This window comes from Pygoscelis adeliae, unplaced genomic scaffold (assembly GCF_000699105.1).
Source record: "Pygoscelis adeliae isolate BGI_AS28 unplaced genomic scaffold, ASM69910v1 Scaffold82, whole genome shotgun sequence".
NCBI classification, from domain to species: Eukaryota; Metazoa; Chordata; class Aves; order Sphenisciformes; family Spheniscidae; genus Pygoscelis; species Pygoscelis adeliae.
In genome coordinates this window covers 1,292,097-1,319,046 of record NW_008824287.1, presented here as the reverse complement: position 1 = coordinate 1,319,046, position 26,950 = coordinate 1,292,097, and the positions used below count along the sequence as shown (strand labels likewise).

The window sequence follows — 26,950 nt, the reverse complement described above, 5'->3', positions numbered from 1 at the left end:
AAAGAGTGTGGAGCCATCTTGATATTCTCTGGAGAATCGCAAAAAATTGCCAAAGAGCTCCCACACACTTATTTCCCCTGCTTCAATATTCATATTCAAGGGCTGTGCTGGATGCATTTAGAAACCACTATTTTCTTCAGCTGTTTGTATAATGGAAAACTTCCCACTTTTATGTTTCAAGTGCGGAAGCAAAACTTCCTCTGCCATCATTCACGTGCTCTACCTCTCCTCCCTCCCTTTTACACTTTGATTTTTCCCATATGCCACATTAACTGCTATCTCCCTTTCACCACACAAATATTCCTTGCTTTATGTTTTGCTCGCTGCTTTAATCTCAAAAAGGATAGGTTACAAAAGAAAAATGGAAAATGGAAACGCTAGTGAGCTGGGAGCAGCAGCCTCAGCTGTGGAGCAGCCTGACCAGTCTTGCTCCAATGGTAAGCAGAAAAACTTCTTTTCTAGGCGTTTCAAATAGATTGTTTTATAATTTGTTCCTGTGTCTTTCTGGGGAGTAATGTTATGTTGAACTGGTCTGCAATCCCCTAGATCACCCTGAGATTCTGACTTAAGACCTGAGGTCTGAGACATAGGTCTGTGCCTTCATCTAGCCCTGCTGAAAAAGTATTTCTCTCTAATTTCCCATTCTGCACAGTTAGTATGGTAATCTTTTTGAACAGGGAACTTAATTTGTCTAGTGAGGAGAGATAGATAACATCTTGTTAGGCTAGGAGAAATGAACTTGTTTGAATTCTTCTGAGATCCGCTCATCAAGAAGAAGGGATTAGCAATGATGAATATGCCTTGCAGACATCTAAACTGAAGTTTGTCTAGACTAAGCAGCGAGATAATTTCTCGCTTATCACAATGTTACCTACCCTGGCTGAATGGATAGAGAATGGACTGAACCTGGAGATATGGAAAGGCTCCTTTGCAGGAGCCATACTATTCAGCCAAGATGTAGAAAACTGATGAATTGTTTCGTCTTATTACCTTACTACTCTTGATGCACTTGGGCTATGAAAGTGTTTGATCCCTAATATGCCTAGTATCCAAACTCGGCTAGTAGTACCGTATGCATATAGAGTATAATAGAAAAACTAGGACAGAAATGTTCCTTCTCAAACTTCATATAGTTGTCTTCAAAAAAGACCAGATTTTTTCCATAGCTTCAAGAAAATGCATACATACATCTGTAGCATCATTGCCAGTTATCATACTCAGGGAATTATCTTATGCTATAACAAAAAGTTAAATAATAGAATAGTAAGTTTAAGATGAAAACTGAAATGCTCAATAAAGCTCCTTCCTTGCCCTTCTATCCTTACCCCTTCTCTTACTTGATGGGGGGGAAAAAGCATCATAGTAATTACTCCAACAAGAAAAAGGATCAAATTATATGGAAGTGAAATTTTCACAGTGGAGACACCTGCCAGTCATTGAGTATTTTGCTACAGGCAGTTCTGTCTTAGGTTATTTTGAATAATTGAGCATGACGTGTTATGAAATGTACTCAGTCATGTTTGTTTCTTTATACATTAGCCATGTATCAGTGAGTAAACCAGTAAATGAAAAAGCTAAGCAACTCACATTTTGAGCACAGTGAAAGGGCTGTCACATGGAGTATTTGAACCAGGATTAGGATTCAGTCTGTAGGCAACAGTGCGTTCATTTCTGATTAAGAATTTCTTGTGTGATATATGTATATTATAAATCTCCACATGTGTACTACAGCCCGATATGCAGCCTCTAGAAAGAGCTTTTGTTCAGTTGATGACCTCCTGATTTATAAATATTATTTTGGGATACCATTTCCATGTTTGTTAGTACATTTGTTTGTAACATGAAACCGCAACTAGCTAATAATGATAAGCTAGTTATAGCCAAAGTACTAAATAGCGGCCACAAATGTCTGTTAGATTTCAGAGTTGGTGTGTACTGCAATAATAATTATCGAGGGTGGTTAGAAGTTTGTAGTTGTGGTAGAATTCGCCTTGTTAAAACGGCTCTGATTCGAAGACTTTTCAAGCTTAGCATGAACTTCTATTCTTAATTAATTAAGATTATTTTTTTAACTCACAATGACTTTACAACACTAGTAATAATACTCTGAATGTTGCTCGCATACTGCTATTGTTTCCAGAGCAAAAGAAAAGTTTTTGGGTTTCAAGATGTTTGTATTATCTCCATCAAAATTTGATTTTACAGGGTGAGTAATATTATTTTTGGCATATTTTTCTGGAGATAATCTCTTCTTAAGCAGTGCACTGGTTGTACAATGGTAACAGCGAAGGCATAAAACGTTCTCAAACTCTGATACTGAGATACTGCAATTACTGATTTGTGGAGGTTGTTTATCCAGCTACAACTCCGTATTACAACGTATGCTAACAGCAGATTTGTCTGCAGCACAAACAGATACTCTGCAGGCTTGACTTTTGCTCTTGCTCAACAAGGGGAAAACAGGTATTGCCAGTTTTCACCAGAATTAATATTGATACCCAGAACATTAAGTGTAAATCTGGAATTGATTGGGTGTGGTGCTCTAAAGATATTGCATTACAGAGAGACAGATGGGAAAGGCACTGCACTGGGTGGAGCGCCTTGTTGTCTTGGGCTAATTATGAGAGCTACAGCAAACAGAAATTAGAGATGCCAGCCTGAAAGGTTTAGCATTCGGTAATCTGAGTGTTCCTTAACTGCTTTAGATCATAAAAACCAAAAGGCTAAATTATGCAATTTGTATGCTAAACTTGCCCACCCTCACATTTGACTATATGCAAGTTTTAATTCTACCAGTTCAACATTATAGAGTCTGAAAGGATGCATTAGAAAGCATGTACCTTCTTCGCAATTACAGATGGAGTAACATCTTTGGGAAGGTTTCTTTCTGTGGCTTCTTCCATCCAGCTGTGCTAGTGACTGCAGCTGGAAAGCTGGAACTATAATTTTACCTAACTGTTTTTCAGGATGCTAGAACTGGTGGGCAGGTTATTAAGACCTCCTTTTGCCTAATATACTACAAGCTGACCTCGAGTAGGACTGGGAATTGGTCTGTTTTTTATAGGAGATTTATGAAGGACAGTCAAGTATCGGAAAACATGGGTTTTTTTGTACACCAGAATTTTGTTTGCTTACTTTATCTCTGAGTATTAAAGGCAGAAAACATGGGTTATTTTCCTTTACCTCAGGAGAAAATCACACTATGAGATTTCCCCCATTTAGTTTTCTATTGAAGTAGATTATATACAGCCAAACATAATTCTGCATTACAAGTACAGCTAATTGAATAATTCGACTGATTAATAGCAGTCAAGTAATACAGAAATTACATTGCTTTTTATGATCTCTTTACTTTATATTAAAAATCCAGCAGGTATGTCCACTGCAAGGTTTTTGTTCTGGTTTAGGTTTGCCGTTGTCAGTTAATGCCTGTTGCTTCACATGCTGTGCATGAGCAAGTGGAATCTAACATCACTGATATACTCCTCTCTTTTGCATATGGATCAAGTGTTCTGTGAATTTTTTTCGGATGCTTTGTAAGGTTTATAGTTTGACCTTTGAATTTCTGAGAACAAATGATCAAGAATCTCTAGTTTATGTCCAAAAAATTATATTAGAAAATATTTTGCCATGGCAAAATACCACTCCAGTGAGTTGGAAAGGATTCTTCATTCGCATAGCTCAAACAATAAAGATAGTTACCCTGTTACAGTGAATGAAATTGTTTTTCACTTTAAGTGGTCTTTTAAACAGTCAAAAGTTGTTTTTTAAAATTGACAACTACCGGGTGATACAGCTGAAGGGCTACATTTAATAACTTGCTCTGGTTAACAGGAACAGTGGTAAGTACCTGTATGTTTAGATAGATGCATTAATGTACGTTAAAGCAAACCAAACAAGCAGAACTCCCGCACACTCCAAAAACTCAAAACTCTCACTACTCTTGTAGCAATCAAATACTTAACAAAGAGCACAAAATAAATCAATATTCCTACTTTCCTTAAACATTATCACTTATGCTTGCTTGTTTTCAATGGTTCTTGTTAGAAGAGCTCCATCCTTTTAGAGAAAAGGGATCCCTTGATGACAAGTATCCTATGAACAGCACAACCTCTCAAGTCATGCCAAAGCACGTCCGTTACATATCTGTGTCTCTCCTCTTCTGCAAGGTGACATGTTTTGCAGGCTTGTCTTGCCTACTGCACCTGTGAAACTCTGGAGTTCCTGGGGAAGTTTCCTGCTGTTGATGACCGTGGTAGGGAGTTTGATTTGCTCCAGAGCTAGCTGATATGGAAGCAGTTCTACTAAAGATCATTGATTCTTGTGGCAGCAATTTGGCAGGTCATTCTCCATCTCATCCCTCTGGAAAGCCCATACTTTGCAACGATAAGCGCTGAGAGGATAGTAACAGGCCTAATGGATAAGTCTGTAAATGATGTGCTTCAAGCGCCTGTTTTCCTGCCGTAATTTATTTTCTAAAGTATGTTCTGACTTAAATACAGATAGCTTAGTGGCAAGAAGAGTTGTCTTAGTGTTTTATTCAGATTACTGGATTGCTAGAAAGACTTAGATCTGTATTTACATGGAGCAAAGAATATGTGTTTCAAAATTACTGTAGTAGTTGAGGATGAAGAAGAAGGTCCGGTTCTTTACAGGTTGTTGCTTTCAGCTGGGTACTTTGGATGTCCAACTATATTCTATAAGGTATTAGAAAGCTCTTAGAGCTTGCCTTCATACTTTCCTCATTAGATATGGTTGCCATTAGAAGCTCTTTTGAAGTGAGAAATTTTTTTTTTCTCCATCAGCATGTGGCTGAATATGAGGAAGACCAATTCGTCATATCCAATTACTACTTTCTTGATGCAGTACACCGATCTTACAATTTTTGTATCAGCATTTCTCAGTGGAGAGAGTTCTGTAGCTGCAGTTCTCTGCTGGTATCATTCCTTCATGTTCCTACTACTGTTTATCTTTCTCAGATCTCCAGTGTCTTGATTAAATAACTCTGGACTGGTACAAGAGACTGAGTTTGTTCCTTCCTTTGCAATCAGAAGTCTGCAAGAGTGGGAATTAAGTTGTGCCAACAAACTCTTGCTAGAAGATTGCAAGCTTGTGAGGTTATGGACTCATAATTTTTCCTATTATTCTGAGCATTCAACGGCAGCATTCTGGAGTTACGTGCTCTCAATGATTTCTTTCCCTGCTGCAGACATTTGTATCATGCAATATTTGAAAAAAATAGTCTTTTTAGATTGTTCTAAAGGAGATTTCTAGAAGCTTTTATGTAAAAATGATACTTTCTAACAGGAAGAATAATCTATTGTTTAAAGCACTCGGTCTCACTCTGGATTTGGCAAATATTTCTAGGTTGATCTGGAAAGTTCTTGGCAAAGAATCCTGCATGTTTGGATCAGAAAAGATGTTGCTTAACTTTGTCTCCCAATTATTAATGCTGGCAATTGAAATACAAATCATCTTACACTGAACGTTTACAAATAAATTCAGTGTCTTAGTGTTGGAAAGCACAAGTGTGCATTAGACTCATTTTTTCTCTCTCTAAATTGTAAGGTTTGGTAGCCGTCTTTCTTTTAGTAGTTAAAATATATTTCAAGTATCCTTTGTGCACTTTTAGTCCAGGTCATACCATTACCTTCTTGCATACCAGTAGCAATCAGTTCAATATCTCTGCTGTCTCCTAAAAGGACTCTCCTGCTGCCACTCTCCCTGGAATGTTTCAAGGCTTCAATTTCATTGTCCCTCTCTTTAAAAAGCTATAGGAAGCCAAATCGGAGACGTCTTAAACTTTCAACAGCCACGAGCAGTCTATACAGAATGTTGGACAAGAGATCTGGCTTTTCAGTACTCATCTTGAGTTACTTTTTGCAAGTTGTTTTGCCTATTTCTGATTCTGTTTCACTTTCCACCTCATGTACCTTTCAGCTGTGAGACCTTTTGTGTAGGGATTTGCACATGTACATTTACTGCCCAGAAAAGTGGACTAACATTTATTTTTGCTTTGGTGTATTATTTATTTCATAATCTATATCTAGCTCATTATTAGTGCCAAGAGTCCTGCATATGCATCTTCCAATGTCTCTTCTTGTGCACGTGAAAGCCATCTGATTCGAGCTATAGTACTGGCGTAATGGTGATATTCATGCAGAAAAAGAAAATATTCTGAAAAGTTAGTGACTTTTGAGTTTTTGCACCATTGGATGGGTTCATGATTTGAGAATATGGGTAATCAGGTACTCAGGCTACCAACCAGCATTTTCAGTTTTGGAGTTGGTAAAAAGATTTTTGTCCATTCCCATGGGAAGATAAATGAATCGCTGTGTTGCAGCTATCTAATGTACTGCAACCCTGTTTGGGAGTAGGCAGATACAGTATTTAGAAAGAAAAAACTCTCCAAGAGCAGCCTGACATCTAAACAGTTCTTGCCACTGAGACACTCAAGCGGGTGCTCCCATCAGTAAATTGGCCTGCATTCAAAATATTTTTAAAAGTTGAGGTTTGCTGTCCACGGCACCAGACTGAGCTGCCTGGAAAGTAATCTTTTGCTTAGTGTTGATGTTTTTATGGTTTCCAAAATAAAGATTAAACTTTCTGGTGCAAGAGTCTCTCTCTCTCTCGAGAGGACTCTCTCCTTTATCTTAGAATGAAGATAACTTAATTCTAGAGAAATGTTCATGCTGCTAGATTATTTTGAAATGAAAGGCAGAGCTTCTATTTGTCCTATCCTTTCCTATGCAAAAAAACTTCTCAAAAAAAAAAAAAGCCAAAGTGGAGGGCGATTTCTCACACAAATGTGCACAAAAACCCCAACATTCCAGCAGCTGTCTGGGGAGTAGGTTGAAATGTGCTCTGATGTTGAACCCCTTCTGCTGTTAGCTCGTTTTTGAGAGACACTTTGACACTATAATATAGGGTTGCAAATTGGAACTGCAACACGCTGCTGTTGGGCCAAGTGATGAAGCAGCACAATAACTGCTTGCTTGATCTTACCTCTCTTTCTTTAATGTGTGTGTAAAAGATATCAGGAGCCTTTCCAGGCATCTGTCAGGGTATTTGATGCTGTTCGATAGGGAACTTCAGTCTGTGTGTGGCGAGTGTGCGTGTGTGTAAGTTTTACCAGTATTTTATATACTGTGGTAACTACAGGGCAAAGTTTCAGGTTTTATAACAGTTGAGTTTTGTTTATTATTAAAAGCTTATAAAAATACTAATTAAACTGGTGGATTATTACAGAGAATACAGTTCTTACGCTTTTGTCACAGGAGTTCCATAGGTAATTGGTCTTGACCTGTATGTCATCTTTAATATGTCAGTTGCTCCAGAGTATTATTACTCACTTCCTTTAAGATGATAGCTAGGCCTTTTATGCAGCTAAACTTCTGTTTAACCTTGCTATGAGAATGTGACAGTAGGCTAGTTCAGACAGGTTAACGTTCATTTGGTAACCAGCCTGCTTAATCAGCCTGCTTCAACCTGCAGCAAATTAAATCTTTGTGAGTTCTAGCAGACAAGTGATAAAGTCATTCTGAATTATGTATAAAAATAAATGGGGTATTTTCAGTGCTTATGGCAGTAAATGAAATTTAAGGCTTATGATTATTCTTGGGGTTTTGTTAAGGATGATTGAAATTTATTTTACTTTAATGTTTTTACAGTCTAATTAGGAGGATGCTGCATTTCTGAAACACATAATGTGTCTCATTCTGTGCCCTGCAAAAATAGTAGTCATTTTTATAGGATCTAGAAAATCTTTTTCTGCCCTCTCTCTGTCTCTTCTGAAGGAACCATTAGAAACAATATTTTAAACATACTGCCAGAACTCTCTTTCTCAATGTCACTAAGAATTGTACAGAATCAAATATTTTGTCATTGCCCAATTGAATCTTTTTTAAGAGCTATTCACATTGTAAATTTAGCCCACATGTTATCAAGATAGGGCTTAGGTGCTTCTGAAGATTCTACTTGTGGTCATGAACCTCACTTGACCAGGACTGATGTGCTTTCTAGAAGAGGGCAGTAGGCTGGGTGTACGCTTACGTTGTATAAAGAAGTGTGTGAAGGGTGCTTGAAATGCCAGGATGGCACAGACGGTTCTGATCATAGAAGAGTGGACAATTCTCATTTTTAGTTGTATTGATTAGTACGTTTTTTCAATGCAATGTAGGCTCAGATCTTCAAATATTATTGTGTGTTTGCAGGCATCTAATAATTTTGTCTTTCAAATGACGCTAGCTTTTTTCCATTTGCTGTCTTGTTAGTTTTAAAAAGTTGAGATTTAGGCATACAGCAACAGGCAAAAGTGCTGTTTCTGTTGGCAGTGGTTAATGGACATCTATCCTGTCTTTGCTGACTGCAATTTCACCGGCATTGCTGGGTTTGTGTATGTCCTTGTTCATGTGAGAAACATGGCATGTGCCTTTGACATTAATAATGACCAAGATGGAGATGAAATGTGTTTTTTAAGTAGCCACTGTGATTGTGTCTTTTACATCTGGCTATAAACTGTCCTTTCAAGATAATTTTTTTTTTTTTCAAGATGACTTAACTGGTTTTCATTAGTTGTATCAATACCTGTCATCTTCACTTTGACATTTGCTTATGGATTAGGAAGGAAAAACTTACATTTACTTCATCAAGATATACCAATGTAAAAGTTCTGTACAAATAATGGTTTAAACTTCAGTACCTATTTAGGAGATAATAACAATTCAAGACAGTTTTGAGTTTGCAATTCCATTTAGTTTTTTGATACTCTGTGCATACATACCTGTAAAACTCCATTGTTGTTTCTTTGAATATTTTTACATAAGGAGTCATTTTAGTTTTCCAGGCTTCTTTCTTTATGTTTGTATAATTAATTTGGTCTTCTGCAGTGCAGTCTTCAGTTTGAATGTCAAAGCACCCTTAAAAAAACCCTATCCTCAATTGAGATTATGGCTTTAATAAACAATTGTTGCTTTGTTTGTAGATGACTCTAGCTGTATCGGGACTGACTTTTCCTTGCCATCGACTTACAGTTGGAAGAAGATCTTCACCCGTACAAACGAGGGAACAGTCAGAGGAGGTAAGAATATCATCTTTATTTAACAAGAATACTCTAGGAAGAAGCAGGGAAAGCTTATTTTGCCATGGTCACTGTCCCTTCTATTGTGAAACACGTCAGTAGAATTGCATCTTAAAAGAATCAGTTTACAATTCCTGTAACGTGTAATTGTGACAAAGTAAGGAACTGGGTAAATGAGTCATTGAAGAAAAAGAAGAAAAACAAAGTAAGCAAGCCACAAGTTACTAAGCGTTGAAAACGACTCCAAATTAAATAGAAGGCTGAAACACATATTTTTAGGATTAGCAGAAAGATGTTTGCAGACTGTACAAACTCTCATTTTGTTGTTTCTAACTATTAATAGTTTGGGTTAAAATTTCCAATGCCTTTGTCCTTCCTCAAAATGAATTTAATATAAGCAGTTTCCCATTTTCCACACATTTTTCTTACCATTGTATTTAGAGAACTTCAGAGCATAAGGTTTATCTTGCTGCACAAAAAGGATATCTTTCAATCTGTTCAGCTCAGTTGAGTTGGCAAGACATAGCTGTGAGGTACAGTCAGGATGCAAGTCTGGATATATGCTGTTGGATAGTTGTTAAAAGTTAGAGGATGATGAGACAATGAGCTATACCTCAACAACTTAGCAGGTTAAATAGATGGTTATTGTTTTCTCCTGGGATCTGCCAGCATAACTGTATCTTTGCTTCTTTACTTCATTCTTTCAAAATTATCTGAGTTTGTCCACCTTGTAGAATTTTCTTGTGGACTCGTTCATTCAGAAAACGTTCTTTATTTGAAGTTCTTCATGTGTAGCTGTTGTAGGGAGAGATCCAGCATGTTTGGAGCTCTTTGCTCCTCTCGTGGTCACTTGCATGCTAGACCTGAAATCTCACGTTCCATAATACGCTTTGTTGCGCCTTCAGAGATTCCTGTAAATTTTCTGTAGTGTACTATCACCGTAACTCCTAGGTCAAGTGGAGCTGGAATAGTTGTTCGTGAAAAGAAGTCAGTTTAGAGGCAAGTTAACATTGTATAGTTATAAATGAGGTTTTCTGAGCTGTTTTATGTTTCAGAGGACATGAAACCCAAAAGATCTGACGGTGGGAGTTGGAGGCACAGATGGGACCTTAGCTCCTTGCACAAAAATGTTGATTTTTCTCCTTTATATTGGTATGCCAAATAAATCAGCCTGTCATTCAACATGCAGAAGGCTGGTGTGCCAAATTAGGACTATGGATGCTAAATTTGTATGTCAGAGATTGCAATGCAATAGACAGGTGCCTTTCAAAGGACTGTCCCCCACCATGCAAGTATTGCTAAAGTAGATTGTATCTGGATGTCTAAAATTGTTGATAGATTGTGTGGCTTTTCTCACTCTTTCTTATGCAGTTAAACCAGCTGTAGTACCATTAGATGGAAAATAGCATTAACTTTGGATAAAATTTGCTCAACTATGTATATACAGAGCCAGTTCCTTAGTTATTTAATAATGCATTTTGTCACATAATATTGCTCTGCCAGCCAGACTTCTGGTAAAAATTAGATCTTATTTATAAAAAGCAATCTGATAATGTTGTATAAAATGCAGTATATCAAGTGGTTTTATAGAAATGCGTAAGTATTTTTCAGTGTGTGTGTATTTTGTATTTCACAGAAGATGATGTCTGTAATAGAGGCTTATGGTGGATTTCGGTTTTTGTTTTTATATAGCAATGCACTGATGTTCATATGGTTAGTGACAGTGATGGAGATGACTTTGAAGATGCTACAGAGTTTGGAGTTGATGATGGAGATATGTTTGGAGTAGCATCATCTGCCTTGAGGAAGTCACCAATGAGTAAGATTTGACAGTTAATTTACAATTAACTGGTGACTGTACAGCGGTAGTGAAGGCAGAGAGGTATGATGGGTCTGCATAATAAGAAACAGGAAAGTATCTTTTGATAGGAATGTTAGAATTGTTTGAGTGTCATGTCTGATGGATGTGTCAAATGAAAATACTGCAAACATAATTGAAACTATGGAAGCGTCTCCCCATGAAGGAAGTTTTTTAACTTTATGTTTTCAGCTTATAGTTGAAGAATAGTATTTAAATGCAGAGAAATTATGATCTTTAATCAAATGTTCCTGTAGATTTCTGCTTCCCTGTTTGGAAAATTCTACAGATTTTAGCCTCAGCATCTTGTGATTAATATTTTTAGTCATTTACATTAAACAAGTTTCTCAGTGATTATTTGCCCTTGAATTATGAAAAGGATTGAGCAGGAGCAGTCAGTTACCTCCTATATGCAATTCTGTAGACTCTATTTACTTTAAGCTTGCATTAGTGTTATTCCTTAGAAGTTTTTTGACAGCAAATATATGTAATAATATGGAAAACTTTTTAACATTATGTATAGGAAGTTTTTTGGTTTTTTTTTTTAAAGAAAAAGAAAAGTAACTAGCAATATAGTGGGTCAAGCCTTTCAAGCCAGTCTTTTCATTTTAATGTATTAAAGTAAGCCCAGAGTGTTAACTCTGAACAAGTGATATATCACATTACACTGGACCTGAGGATTTTACTGTTTGGAAAGCCTGAATATATTCATGAGAGTGTCTGGAAATTTCATGTCTTTCCAAAGGTTCATAGTCGATAGTCTTTCATGAAATGTATATGGTCTCTTGGTAACCACTTTAGTAAGCTGTCAACATAAAAAAATCTATGAAGCAAGTGAGTTTGCATATTAAAATCTGTTTCCATAAGGTTGCATTTATATTTTTCATTTTTTTAAGTGCCAGAAAATGCTGAAAATGAAGGAGATGCCTTATTACAATTTACAGCAGAGTTTTCTTCAAGGTAAGCTTAGCCTAATAACTGTGCAATTCTTGTTACAAACTAAGTAAAATTTAGTGAATAATGAAAATAAAAATAAGCCAAATGTACATATTTTCTTGTGGGATCATAGCATATTTAGGCATCCTAATCTAATTTATTTTAAGCTTAACTTTGTTAGAACTGTTTCTGAAATAAAAGTCCAAGTTAGAGTGACAGATTCTTGCCTTATTTAATTTGCCACTAATTAATATCATTACTTAATTATGTAAAGGTCCAGAAGGATGATAAAGACTCTGACTATGTATAGTAATTTTAATATGATATATAGGAACAGAAAAGCTGAAACTGATTAATATTGAAAAATATATACAGAGTTGCAATAAGAGTTTTCACAATAATTAAGTGGTTGGATAAATCTCTACTTTTAAAAAATACAGAAATGCTGCTTTTTGTTAACTTTACACCACCAAATCATACATTGTTAAACACTTGCCATGTTTCATCAAACAGGTAGAAGCTGAAAACTAATATACTGCAAAGTAATGCGAAGTTTATATGCCTTCTGTTTTCACTCTTCTGTGATGAAATGTTCCTTTATATATATGAGATGCATTAACATGTAATAAAAGAATAGCCTTCAATTAACCTTTAAGAATACACTAAAGAGAGGAAATAAGTTATGACTGAAAAATTATATAGAACTTAAGGTATCTACATATGTAAACAAAGTTTTAATGATAAAATTTGTAAGGTAGTAGTTAGTTACTTTGAGCTTTTGGATGTTGGGAGACTGATGGCTTCTAAATATTTCCCTTCTGTCCTTTAAAAGTGTAGTACTTTGTCTTTCTAAAGATTTAGCCAATGCATTATATTTACAGAATATTTGAAGAGGTACAATATTGACATTACTTATTTTCATAATTTTTTTATTAATTGGAAATTTTATCTCAAATAGATATGGTGACTGCCATCCTGTTTATTTTATTGGATCATTAGAGGCTGCTTTTCAAGAAGCCTTCTATGGGAAAGCTAGAGATGTAAGTGTATATTAAAACTACTTTATTTAATATAGGGTGAAAAATGGAAATAACTGTACCTGTTTCATCTTTATTTTAAAAAAGGTGAACTACATTTTGGAGTTATCTTGGTTTTATTGTTTGTGAAGAGTTATACTCATTTAGTTGACTGACTAAAATACTTACCTTGGTTGTTGTTGAAATTACAGTGAGTAACTCATGCTTCCTAATCATTCAAGCTGTATTTTTATTGGAGTCCTTTAGTCATCAGAGCTACTTTTTTTTCTTCCCCCCCACCCCCCACCCCCCCCTTTCTTCCTGAAGTAATGGTGTCCTAGTACCAGATAACACGGGCTGCGAGTCTTGTGGTTTACAAGTTCAACGTTGCATGTTGGTAACTCCTTTGAAGGATGGCTAATGAAATTGTAAATTTAAATTGAAAGGTCTCTGAAATACAGTGCACTTTTTTTTTCTTGTACAGCCTTTATCTGCCAAGTAAATTCCAGTACTAAGGTTTGGTTATTTAGTTTTTCTGTACATCCAACCAGACATCTCAAGTTTCTGTTATTCCATGCACAGTTTTAAAATCAGTATTTTAATAAAATTAGAATGGGGATAGTTTATTTAAGTTTTGGTGACTTGATTCAGTGAGGAGAAACCCAAACCCCTGCATAATTAAGCATAGATAAAGCTGAAACACAAACAAGAAAGTCATGCTGTTTAAATTTACTTTTTGTTGTCTTGATAGATATTTAACTTTAAAATGAAGAATGTTTTGGCTTCCTGTAGTTATTCATATTGGAAGGAACAGCTATGTTATGTTAGGGGCTGCTCTGATAAGTGTGCAGTGTTACAAATCTACGGTGTTAACACATCTAGCTTAAGTTAACACATACTTAACATGTTGTGCGCACACTCTAAGTTTAGTCAATATTTTCATGTCTTTGCGCAGATTTCGGAGCATAAATGGATACATAATAATTCAGTGGCAAAGTATTAATTTATAATAACTCATTAAAGTGGACCTTAATGCATGTTTAAAAGAAATCATATTAATTCAACAAGTGTTTGAGTTAAGAAGTTCACTTTGTGTCATGTCATCAGAAATGGTTGACAGTGTATCAGTATAATAATGGATGAGAGCCCATTAGGAGCTTTCATAAATATTTTTTTTATACCTATAAATCTTATATTAATGCAGTGCAGTTACTTAGTTTTTTAATACTCAAAGTACTTCTTATACTACTTAGATAGCACATCTGAAATTCATGTCACCTTACGTTTCTAATATTTTGTAGTGTATTCAGATCAGATCCTCATCAGGATAAAGTTATATATTAGGAAAGTATTACTTTTGTGGCTTTTTTCTTTTTTTTTTTTTAATATTGCCTGAATTTTTGAAAGCTCTCCCTCCTAGCTACCCTGTGGAATGACATTATTTTCTTGTAACAGTCTGACTTTAAACAAAGGTATGAGAATGTATAAATACCATTTATTTTTACTGCTTTTTTCCCGTTACAAACAAGTTTTTTCAGTACTGCCTCTTGGAATTCATAATTAAGGAAAGGGATGCATTATTTTATATTTTTATAATTGCATTTCATAAAATAATTCAATATGTATATCAGTATAAGAAAAAAGCTTAGGAGAAATTGCAACCTGTATGTCTTGTCTTCTAATTTATACTATGGAGGGCACTTAATTTTACCAGGGGAACAGATGAGCTTCAGGCACCAGCATTCTTCACTTGAAGTGAGAAATTGAGTTCCAAGAGTAAATAAAAACAAGATTGAAGGTTTAAATCCTCTGCTAGGCTTTTTGAACTTATATACTCATTAAATGTTTATTGGAGTGGTGGGATTACGAAGGATTTGGGTAGCTTCATCAACTGGTATATACTTAATCACTAAGTAAAACACTACATTTGATAGAGTGTTTCTCACGATGCCACACTCAATCCATCTTAATGAAAACCGCTTCAACCTGATTTAATTTGAGAGCACTTGGCAGCTTGAGTGCTCAGAGATCTTAGCCTTTTCTTGACAAATCCTCCATGCTGTCCAGAGCAGAAGTTGTAGTCTACAGTTCAGGTTTAGTGAGTCAGCCATTAGTGGTGTTTTTAATCTATATCATGGATACTTTTTCCCTCAAAAAAAATCCCATTATATATGAAATTGCAGAAATATTTTAATTTGGGTTATTTTAAGAAAATTAACTTATGTCAGAACATGTGTTTTAAACACAGATTATGGGTTAAAATTCTTTTTAAGAAAATAGATGTTCTATTAAATCTTAATGTCTTTTCATGTGTTGGAAAGGATGGTAATTCATAGTTGTTTACGAAAATGTTACTTGAAAAAGAAATACCTTGTAAAAAAAGTTTAGATGTTTGTCTGTTACCTATGTTTTGTTTAGCTTTTATTATTGTTGCTTTTCATTTTGAGTCTTTAGATAGTTAAGATAAACATACACGATGGGCATCTTTTTTCCTTTAGAGCAACTGCTACCATGATAGTGCCAGTTTTAGGTAGGACAGATGGAATGAGGTCAAATGTAGCTCTGCTTTAAAACCTGTATATCTTTTTAGCACAAAAATACAATAGCCAAGATACAGGGCTTTGCTTTTAACAACCAGTGTCCTTGACAATGAAATCCCCAGTTACCTCCTGCAGCCTGATGGTTAAGGGCATTGTGTGTTCATTTCCAAGTCTTATTGTATACATAACACAAGAAAATTTTTCTTTTATTTTTTTTTAATTGGGTCAGGAAAAGAGAGAGAGACAGAAGTTTATTAAATTAACAAATAAGTTGTTTTTTTGTGAAAGTCTTCCTCTACTTATTGTGCCAATTGGAAAGAAGCAGTTCTCTGTTACATTAGTTTATGAAGAACAAGCTTACTCTTGCTTAAGTAGCTACACTATCATAGAATTAGCTAGACCTGATACCATAGAAGAAATCTTATAATGGACAGTTTTAAACAAGGTGTTTCTTCGCAACTGGAAGCAGTTTGTGGGTGCCTTGTGTTCTGAAACATCAGGGGCTTTATCCTAACTTAAGGCGGTATTGTTATTAATACAGGATCTTAAGCGCTATATTGAATCTCACAGAGCTATTTACTTGAATAATACTATTTTCTTTTATTGGAGCTTGTTTGCCTTTTCATTTTTATAGGTGGTTGCTACTGTTTTATTATAAGAAAGAATAAAGACATCTGCTTTACCTTTTTGAGGAGCTCTTATCTTTATATACCTCTGTCAGATCACCTCCTGCTCCTCTCTCAACCTTTCTGTCCACTGACTTTTAATAAATATGTGAAACATCTCTCTTAGCACAGATTGGTATTGTCACCTCAATATATATTCCTGCATACTGAAAATGAACCATGTTTTTCTTCTCCTTGAATTCTGTCTTTTAGGTTCAATTTAGTGGCAGCACCATCCCTCTCACATATGGGTACTTTATTTCCTGAATACCTAGAAGAAAGTATGCTCCTTCTATGATTTGGCATGTTCAAATAAAAGCTTTTTTTTTCCTGGTGGTAGCAGAATATTCCTTCATACAGGGCTTTCTGGAGTATCATTTTTATCTGTGTAACTCAGAAAACTGTCCCTTGTTATTATTTCAGCTAATTAAGTTCGTGCTGAACTTAATACAGAAAAAAAGATTCACAGAGATAATTATTCTGATTTCTGTTAGAGCACATTATAGAAACAGCATTGACTACTCTCCAGTCTTCTTGTCTCAGAAGAGAAATTTGAAATCTGTCTTTTAGATGTTACCTTGAGTAGAGGAGAGGGGTTGTTCTGAATCCCAATTGCAGGATGGCTTTTTGGGTTAGTCTTTGTCATCTTTTTTTCCCCGTTTATTCCCTAAATACTGCGGAGTGATGTCAAAGAGTACAGGTACAGCTTCACCACCACCTTTTAGTTTGATTCCAGGCACATTTCAAATCAAGTCCAATTGCTACCCCTATATTTTATAAGGGGTTTGATCATATTGTGTATCCTAGGTGTGCTTTGAAAATGCATCTGTAGTTGAGCTGTCTGAGGGTCCTAGATGGAGAAATTACTACTTTACAGATTCTAATTAAGCATAAATAACCTGAACGCTAATCTACGTGGTCTGGCTGAAACTGTGGAGGACAGGTATAGAAGTATAACTCTAGGTTCCCAGGAAAAGTAAAGCAGCTACACTATGGTAGATGTCATACATAAATTCCAGTTAAGTCCCATGTAAGTCACCTACATTTTCTTTCCAGTCTTGCCTGATGTGTGTGTTAGCAGTTCTGTCCTTTCATTCTTAAATTAATTCTGAACTTGTGGATAATTATTGTTTAGAAATTTTTGCTACAACATACCAGCTTAGTAGTTTCACTGTGTGCTTACACGCCCTTTATTCTGCTTCATCTTTCATATCTGAAAGATTAGTCCTTGGGTGTGGGTATCTCTTCAGCGTTCTCTGTACTTAATATTAAATAATGAAGGTTTATTGAAATTGTATGCCACACTACATTTCCTCCTCTTTCAAAGTCTATGATTTGTAGATCTTAGCTGAGTTTGGTTTTAATTATTGGATATTCTTTGCATTATGTAAGATATCGCTACAAGTTCAATTGATTGAAACAGAGATACAACAGTATAATATGATCAGATATTTAGAAGATGAAAGTAGACTAAATCAAGCTTAAAATAAAACACAGCTTTACCTGGGAGAGTGGTTAGCTGTTTGAACAGCTTACCGTGGTTCATATGGATTCTCCATCACTGATGGTTTTTTGAGACTAGATGTTTTACTGAAAGATAATATTACTGAAAGATTAAATTAGGAATTAGTTTAGGGATGTCTTATGCCATGTATAATACAAAAGACCAGATCAGAAAATTACAGGAATCATCTCACTCTCACTTTAGGGACCTGTGGGGTACAGCTTAGTTCAGATCGCCTTGGGATTAGAGAAGGTTGCATTCTGCTTAGGGAAAAAAGATTGTGCATGATAGAGTAGCTGTGTCCAAGAAGGCTGGTCATATGATCTCCAAGATCACCTTAGAGAGGTGGATCAAATTGTACACTTCAAAGGCTTAAAGATGTACAAATGTGTCCCTTTGTTCATTTAAATTAGCTCTCACTACATAAAACCTGGAGAAAAAAATGAAGATCTTGATTCGTTAGTCTATCAGCTTGAAAGAACATTCATGCCTCTAGCAGATGTTACATAGTGAACATTTTTGTCTCAATTATTACTTGAACTTGTGAACCTGAGATTCAAAAATAACCATTCAGGTCTGTGTTTTTGCTGACCCTTATGACTGTATGGCTATTCTCATTCTAGTTCATATTCTTCTGAGGTATCCAAGTTATTCATGTTATTAGGAACTGGCTGAGAAGCTTGGATATCCCATTACTCAGTGATTATCAATTTAGTCTCTTAACCTCATGAAGATCTGTGTTTCTTTCTGCCTCAGTGCCAACTTTTCCTTCATTTCTTCTAATTCTGTACAAAGTACGTTAACTTTTCTGAAGTTCCAAAATGCAAAAATGGCCAAGTGGATGGCATAGCCGTTTTGGTACATAGGACAAATCTTTAATGTGTTTGTCTCGTGTGGGATTGTACATGCATGTTAGGTCTCTTGGTCAGGTGCATCAGTTTATGTGGCAGGAGGCTGCTGTGCTTTGGATGATGTGGCAGAGAGGTTTCACAGTGCAAGGCTACAGCTGGGAGGACTGTGCCTCCCAGGGGGCTGCCCTGCTGCAGTACAGCGTCCATCTACAGCCCACGTTTCCTTCCAGGATGCCACGTGCCAGGCATATTCCATCAACAGATCAAAATCAGGCAGGAGAGGGCTGCAGCACTTCACTGCAAATACATAGTGGTGGGTGTGAGGCAAGACAGCAGAGGCACAGCTGACTGAGTCTCGTGCAGTCTGAATGCAACAGAGGTTGCAGAAAAAGATGCTTGAGGTCTGGATTTTTTAGGTATTTAGATAGCCAAGATGCTGAAAACAGTTAGCACCTCTTTCTCATGGCTCTTTTTCCTCTGAAATAAAATGAAACCTGGAGCTTAGAGTTCAAGCTTTTAGGACCTTAAGACTTATTGACATGGATGAGAGTTACACTCCCGAGTATGTTTGTAAATCCAGGCCCCTTCTGAAAATTCCAGTGTATGACTGCCTGGTCTTCAACATCCACATACTCTGAAAAATACATCTCTTGATGGCTTAAGTTCCTGAAGTCCTAAGGCCTTTGGAAGTCCATCAGCTATTCAGTACTTAGAACCTTTTCAGTATCCCATACCTTCATAGCGACTAGTAAAAGTTCTTCCCCATCAGATTTTTTTTCTTGGTTAAAATTTTATGCTAAGTATATAACCCCCGAGTCATAATATTTTTGAGAAATCCAACACAGAACAGACTAGTGCTCCATTAGTAGTCTTCTTTTATGGAAGTCAAGATTGTTCAACAGTTTAGTAAGCCTATTTTATTAGTATTGACTAAAAAATTCCCAGTATTAGTCATCACAGAATCCTAGAATTTACTCCGATTTTTTCAAAGGCTTGAAATGAAAACAACAAAAACCTGCTTATAAATATATACTACCATGGGTTAGTAAAAAAAAAACCACAACAAAAACCAAAAACTCACCAAAACCACACAACAACAGCAACAACAACAAACTCCAAGCCATGAGCCTTTTGCAATAATGCATTTTCTCCAAGTAAAAAATATCCCTGGCTTCCACTAAGACTTTTAAAAATCATGTTTCAGCACTTCAGTTCCCCCTGCTACCTCTTTTCATTTGTCCTAGCAGTATGCCTACGCCTGACCTTAACATTTTGGATGAATTATCAGACACAAGTTCAGTCTTTTATATGTGATGGAGTTTAGTCTTTGCATGGTGAGATTTGTTGATGCAACAAAAATTACATTCAGTTGTAAAGTAGCTCAGTGTAAACATCTATTGTGTATGCGCCTGTTCTGTTTACTAAAATTTGTCCCTAAATCTTTAAGCCTAAAACTGTACATATTTTGAAACATTCTGTTGTATGGAATGTCATATTTAACAGTTTCATGGGGTTGTTTCTTTGGAAGTAAAAGTGTTTCTCAAGAGCCTTTTTTTCTCTCCGCTCCTAGTGAAAAGAGGAGAGCAAAGCCATCCGCTTACCACAAAGCAGTGCCACCACAAAGGAAAGATTAAGGGTTTAGAGAGAGGTCAATGTGGGTTTTTCTCTAACTAAACACTTTCCTAAAGTTTCCTTGTGGAAAAAATAATGAAGTCATCTCAGAGTTTTTAAAGAATTTTTATTTCTTTTTCACCGTCTGCATTCGCTTGTCTTCTCAGCATGGATGTTTAATCTTTCTAGGCTTTGTGAATTGGTCCAAATGAATAAGTGGTGAGCTGTCTCTCTAGGAGCTAGAGGCTTATTCTAAGGCCCTAATCACTGAGTAAACACATCTTTGCCCTCCCTCTCTTACAACTGCTATATAATAGTCGAGATTCTAGCACAGTAACCTGGATATTGCAGGGATCGACGCTTTGAAATGCAGAATGGCTGATCCTCAAAAACAGACAGTGCCTGATCTTCCCCTGCCTCTTTCTTCTTTTTAAATTAAATATCACCACAGAAATGCTGTTTTATTGCTTGATATTGTGCATTAGTGCCCTGGATTTTCAAGTTTAGTTTCAGTCAACATTGTTGGCTGCACTTATATGGATCTCTGCATGTTGGGCTTATTAATGGCCCTTCCTGGCACATGTGTACGTGGTTCTGAAGAACATTTAAATTAAATTAGACAAACATTAATGCAAATTACTAATCCCTTTCCCAAAGTCTAATGTTCAAATGTATTCTTCTTTTTATAAACAGTCATTAAGTTTTGTCCAAAGCCAGCATATGAGGTGATAGCCATACAGGTTTTTTACAAAGATAGCTTGTCTCAAATTTGCATCCCATGTCTCGCTATATCAATACACACCAATATCTAGTGTTCAGTGTTCCTTCTGATGAAGAGATTTGAAATGACTTTAAATAAAAGTCTGAAAATAGCATTTGCCATATTGTGTCAGCAAATATGTTCAAGTAGGATTTTAAAATAAAGGAAGTAATATATATGGGTATGGGGGAATGGAAAGTTGTAATTTTCTGAATGGTATTTATAATTCATTGAATACCAGATACAGGATCATGGTCCTTAACTAGCTCATAGTTTCCCTATGTTTTTCTCAGTCTGCTTTCTATCTTTATGTACACATAGACTCACTTTCCAAAAGGTGATCTGAGAGTGTCATGGGGACACAGCACAGCTCTATGCTGCTGGCAGTGAAGCTCAAATATTACTTGATAGGGTTTCAGATGAACACGGCACAGAATATTTTGTTTCAAGAGGTCACGAACACCATCCTCAACATCTAGTCTTCGCTAACATTGTAACTACGATGAGATATATCAGCGCTCACAAACTCAATGTGGGATTTGATCCATGTCTCCCATACCGCTTCCCTTGCGTCTTACACATTCGCAGTGCTGGGGCGGCTACCTTGTTCCTCAGCTCCACGAGAGATGTAGCCAGCTGGGCTGACACACGGCCTTTTGCAGGCCACATCATCAACTTACGAAGCAGGTGAGAGGCTGATGTCCTGTGGGCCTCCCCACATCATATGGCTGGACGGAGAGCTGCCAAAACATCCAGCATGTAACGTCGCAGGCTTTGGGACTGTAGGCAGCTGAATTGTTACTTACTCATTTTCCTCTTTATTTGGCTACAGATGGGGTGATAACAGTACACTGTCATTTTTTCACGTTGTTTATAGTTGTTTTGTATTGTAGATGCTGTTGTACCAAGAAGTGTGTTCCTTGCTCAGGGAATTTTTCCAAATGTTATCTATATTGGGCAGCAAGCCAAAAAAGTTCACTCATTTGTTAAGCTAAGTCTGTTAGTAAGGTTTTTGGTTTTCATTCAAATGTTCTTACTTTCATGCTCTAAGCATATAATATATTGTGTTTTGGTACCTGAAATAAAATATTAGGAAGCATTGAGAGTATTTACAGATTTGGAGGGATGGACTATTTGACCTGAAATCTACTGTGGTTTTTTTTTCCCTGTGTGTGCACGTTGAGATACTCAGCACCCTCGATAAACACCATAGGGCATACTAACACACATATCTGCAGCAGTAATTTCAAATTACTAAACAGTCTGAGGAAGTTTTCACTGATCTTTTCTCATGTCTTTTCAGAGAAAGCTTCTTGCTATCTACCTCCACCATGATGAAAGTGTACTAACCAATGTCTTCTGCTCACAAATGCTCTGTGCTGAATCTATTGTCTCCTATCTGAGTCAGAACTTCATAACCTGGGCATGGGACATGACAAAAGAAGCAAACAGAGCAAGGTAAGACTCTTTGGACTGTGGGTGGAGCAGCTTTTCTCTCAAGGAAGACCCTTATCTCTGTGTCATCTCTGTGTATCAAATCTTTTGTTGCTTGATATTTATTTGAACTAAAAACTTCTTGCTCGTTCTTAGTTGATCAATGAAGCTGTCCTGGCTGACGCTCACTGGGAATTGGACCCTCCTTGTTTTCATTCCAAAGTGACTTCTTATTCCTGTGTAGGACAAAATAGTTAAAGAAATTACTTTTTTTTTTTTTTTTTAGTTTAGTTTGCAAACATAGTTCTAGGAACGTGTCTTCACGGTTTTGCATTGCAGTGCCATGATATTATGTGACACGAATTCTATGTATGTAGGTGAAACTGCATTAGAAACGTCTGGGATAACAACTACTGTTGTTAAATGAAAATCTTATTAAAACAATAACATTCATGTGATAAATTTATATTAAAAACAGCCTATGCAAAAAACCAGAAGCTTGCAATTCATATGAACTTTTTTGAACTACAAGTTTCTTACAGAACACTCCTTTGGTAATGTTCAGATATTTTGATAGGTTTTAATATAATAAAAGCTACTGCTTGTCAGGATAATGTCTTGAGTATGTTAATATAATGAGTGTTATTCCAACTTTTGAACAAAAGATGCAACAGTAATTTAGTCTGGGATAAGGTTGCCGCTTTTTTTACACAATTCCATTGGTTATTGAACAATCAGAAGTACATATTTATGTTTCTTTCCCTTTTGGATTGCTAGAAATTTGGTATCTTTATAAAGCATTCATGCATTCCTGTTCTTAAATACGTAAATTATAGTTAATATTTCTTTACTGAAAGCGGGCACGGAGAACAGAACAATCTCTTTTTTTTTTTAATACACTTTTGAAACGACACTTGTGTTTCACAGGAATTCCTCACTCGACCTTCTGCATTTCGTCTTTGGATGGATCAGCAGCTACGTTCCTTGTTTAAATTATTCTAGGGAAGAGTTAAAGATTATGGAAAAAAAGCAGTTGCAAAAACAGATAAAAAGATTTTAGAAAAAAGAGGGAGGGGGAAAGAGAAACATCTAGGTTCTTTCATGGGACCAAATACATAGACTGGAAAGTTGCTTAAGTCTTTTGGTATTGCCATTCATGGGCAGCAAGGAGCCTCCTCCTTTTCTTTTATCCCACAAGTTGGTGTAGAAGGAAACACTATTTCTAAACCATCTGTAGTGGCTAAGTTCAGTTGACTACCTGCTGTTCTATTGTTCACTTTTCTATTTAATTCTCTAGTTTCTTTTATTTTACAATGACAAAAAATTGCAGTGTAGTTTCTTTTGAAAAACTGTGTTTGAGGGGTTTTTTTATGACTGACGATCAACAGCCATGTAATTGCTTTGTTGTGTTTTACTAAAGAAATCTATTAAGTAGCACAACTTTGATACACTAGTAATAGGAGTTTGCAGGTTACAGAGACACCTGTGGTGACCAAAGCGACAGAAGCTGCTTATTAGAAAGAGCCTGTACAGCTGTGTCCTATTAACTCCTTATGACACTGCTTAAAACACAAAATAAAGGGCTTGTTTAAGGCTTTATAGCTATTCTCAATGAACCTAGTCACCGATTGTGCAGTACGATAGGGTTTTTAAGCCTTCATTTTTTGCTTTCTACTAACAACAACAAAGAAACTGTCATATTAACAGTGAGGTCAAAAAATAGTAAGGGGTAAACAAGGCATGCTGGCTCGAATTAGAATAATTTCTTGGTTGTGTTTAGTGTCACATCCTGCTCCTTAGACTGTGATTTCTTCAGAGGGGGCATGATGCTCCCTTCTCCCTTTGGAAAGTGCCAATGCACTGTGGGCATTCCCATAAATAAATACTCAGTACCTCTGTTTAATTACTTCCCTTTTTTATGTGACACGACGACAGTGGTCTTGGAGCCCATTCTGTTCTGTATCCCTATGAATACAGTTGCACATAGCTTTTTATTTGAATGGTGAGAAGACAACGGCAACAACAGAAGGAACTGCTTTTTGCGTGCTGGTGTAGCCCAAGAGCGACTTATTTGTGCTGTTACAGTTGCATTAGTGGAAAAGCCAGGGTGGGAAGGCAGAGGAATCAGGCCCACTTTACAGCCATCAATAGGGACACCTCAATGTCAGTAGTAAAAGGCAGGTTTTCAGTACTGTAGCATGGCATGAATAAATTCAAACAGATATAAATACTTTCCTCGTATAAGCCAAAAAATCTTGAATATTCTGATTTTTTTCTTGTTCTTTTGCTGTCCTCTTTCTGACATCCATGGATGTCATTCTGTTCCAAAAACAGTCTTAATATAGTAGTTTCCATTTTTCTCATTAATGAAATGGGGGTCCATCCTGAACACTGTAGAACAAAAACAGCTCCAAAATCTTGTCTTTTTTTCCTGATTTTTAATATGTTTCTTGGCTGACACTGATGTAGGGACATGCTTTGAATCCTGCATTACTGTACACCAGCACTTTTCAGCTGGAATCTCTCAATCTTGTTCTTCAGCACCCATTGCAACAGAGTGAAGAGAGTTCTGTAGGTAGGCGTAGCAGTAAAACGCTGTGTGCAAGCACCAGGGTAACTGTTAGCAGTAGTGCAAGAGCATAAGCATTATGACTTTGGGAGTCAGATTTTTAAAAATTTCTAACTACAGCCACCCAGGACTGTTACTTTGTCAAACTGAAGGAGAACTCTAGTTAATACAGTTAAGAGGATGTTTTGTTTCGGCTTCCACAGCTTTTTAATTGCCTCTGACATAAGGTTTGCAGAAAAGGGAGAAATTGCTTTGGGTAAGTGCTGCAAATTATGAATCTTTTCATTACTAGAATAAAGAAATCATAATAAAAGGCACAAAATAATGTGATAAAATAATTAGCCTTCATTTAGGAAAATAATGTGGTGTTTTTATAATACTGTTAAAGAATCTATGTGAAAGCTTTATCACCTATAGTTTAGGCTTTAGTTTAGTGAGCAGCTGTTTGGAATATTCTTGTAATTTATGTTGTCCATGGTCAAAGGAGGAAAAAAAATCTACAAAGCTACAGGTATATCTTTTACTTTCTTGTTGTATTTCACTCAATTTGGGGTGAATCATGAACTTAAAAATCAGTGTTTCCTTTCCATTGCTTGCTATGGAGATTTGCTACCATGCCACTCCAAACAGCAGGCATACGCTTACAGGAGGTGTCAGGGCAGTAGTAGTGGTGTTTGACAGCAGTGGTGTGGACAATTCTGGCCCTACCTTTTGGTCTGAGCATGCAGCTGCAGCAGCTCACCAGTTGTGTTGGGCCATCATACGGGCTAAGCGATTCCTCAGGTTTCCAGAGAGGTTATGGGATAGATGAACAGGAGAGCCAGACATGAGCAGCTATAGTTCTGGCATTTTCTGACTTCAAAGAGTTGACTAAATACCATTATTCTAATATAATTATGTGCGTGTGGTATGGGAGGTGTGTATATATATGTGTGTATATATATGTATTCAAGCACATGCCTAATTATTTTTGTTAATTCATTAATATACATTAATATAATATATTTGTATCCAGGACAGATATATAGTGAATATATATACATACATATATACCTACATATGCACACATAGCCTTATGTGTGTACACACAGCATTTACAAACATAGATTATGCATAATATTAACAGATTTCAAATGTACCTAATGTTTGCCAAGCAAAGCAATGCCAAAACCATAAAACAGTGACTCAAATGTCTGTAGCAGCTTTTTAGCTGTTGATATAGTTGCCCTTCGGCACTGTATTTCAAGGTGTTGCCAACTTTTCTCAGCTCTGATGACAGGTACTTGTTAGTTTTAATGTTCAAATGATAGTTTTTCACTTTGCTTAAGCTTAGGAAAGAGTTAATTGACTAAAGCGCTTCTCAGCAGCAGGTTGTCTTCACCTGCAATTTCTGTCATCAAGTAATTAGCCATATTCACAGTTGCTGACCCTTAATACTAACCTACTGAATGATGCATGCCTGGATGAAGACCAGTTGACCATTTTACTCCACGTCCCCAATCCTATTTGATCCTTCAGCAAATATATTGCAGGGTGTGGGGTCTGTGAGAGCTGGACTCAGTGAGTTGATTTCTCACCGCTTCTTCAGGAGTGACCATAGATTCTGTATATGTTGCTTGCAAAACTGTTGGACGTGTTCTTTAGGCACTAAATCCTTAACAGGTTTCACAGAACAGTGTGAAAACCTCTTCTATTTTATTTTGCAATATTTTATTTAATTTACTTTAATAGCAATACAGTGCCAGTCAATAAAAACAGGTCAAAAGTCTAATTCATGTTTTAAAAATAAAGGTTCTCAAACGCCAAGCGAGTTTGTCATTTTCTGTATGGTTTGTTTTGAGGAGGAAGAGGAAAGAAGGTGAGGAGGGAACCCTTCTGTTCCATGATTACATCCCACCCGCTCATTTTCTCCTTTTCTCCTTTGCTTTTGATTTTAGCGGCGGTCTTAACAGAATGTCAAGATCAATTTGCAGCATGGTTTAACTCAAGGTTTGCATTCTGCCAGCAGCGATTGTCCTAACGAACAATGCCGTGTGTTCTTGTAACTTCAGAAGCTTTTAGAAGGCTCATGGCAAGGGCAGCATCTAATGACTTTATTAGTGTAGGGTTTCAAAATGGGCTCAGTAA

At 36.4% G+C, this 26,950-nt stretch overlaps 1 protein-coding gene across 1 annotated transcript in view; it reads left to right on the top strand.

Moving 5' to 3' along the window:
• Window positions 1–26,950, top strand: part of FAF1 (Fas (TNFRSF6) associated factor 1) — a 173,310-nt gene that overhangs the window by 102,541 nt on the left and 43,819 nt on the right. Inside the window, exons 9-13 of the mRNA XM_009318714.1 lie at window positions 8,984–9,079; window positions 10,772–10,898; window positions 11,834–11,897; window positions 12,832–12,913; window positions 22,124–22,278. Of these exons, the coding sequence (XP_009316989.1) occupies window positions 8,984–9,079; window positions 10,772–10,898; window positions 11,834–11,897; window positions 12,832–12,913; window positions 22,124–22,278 (524 nt within the window). The remainder of the gene's footprint in view (window positions 1–8,983; window positions 9,080–10,771; window positions 10,899–11,833; window positions 11,898–12,831; window positions 12,914–22,123; window positions 22,279–26,950) is intronic.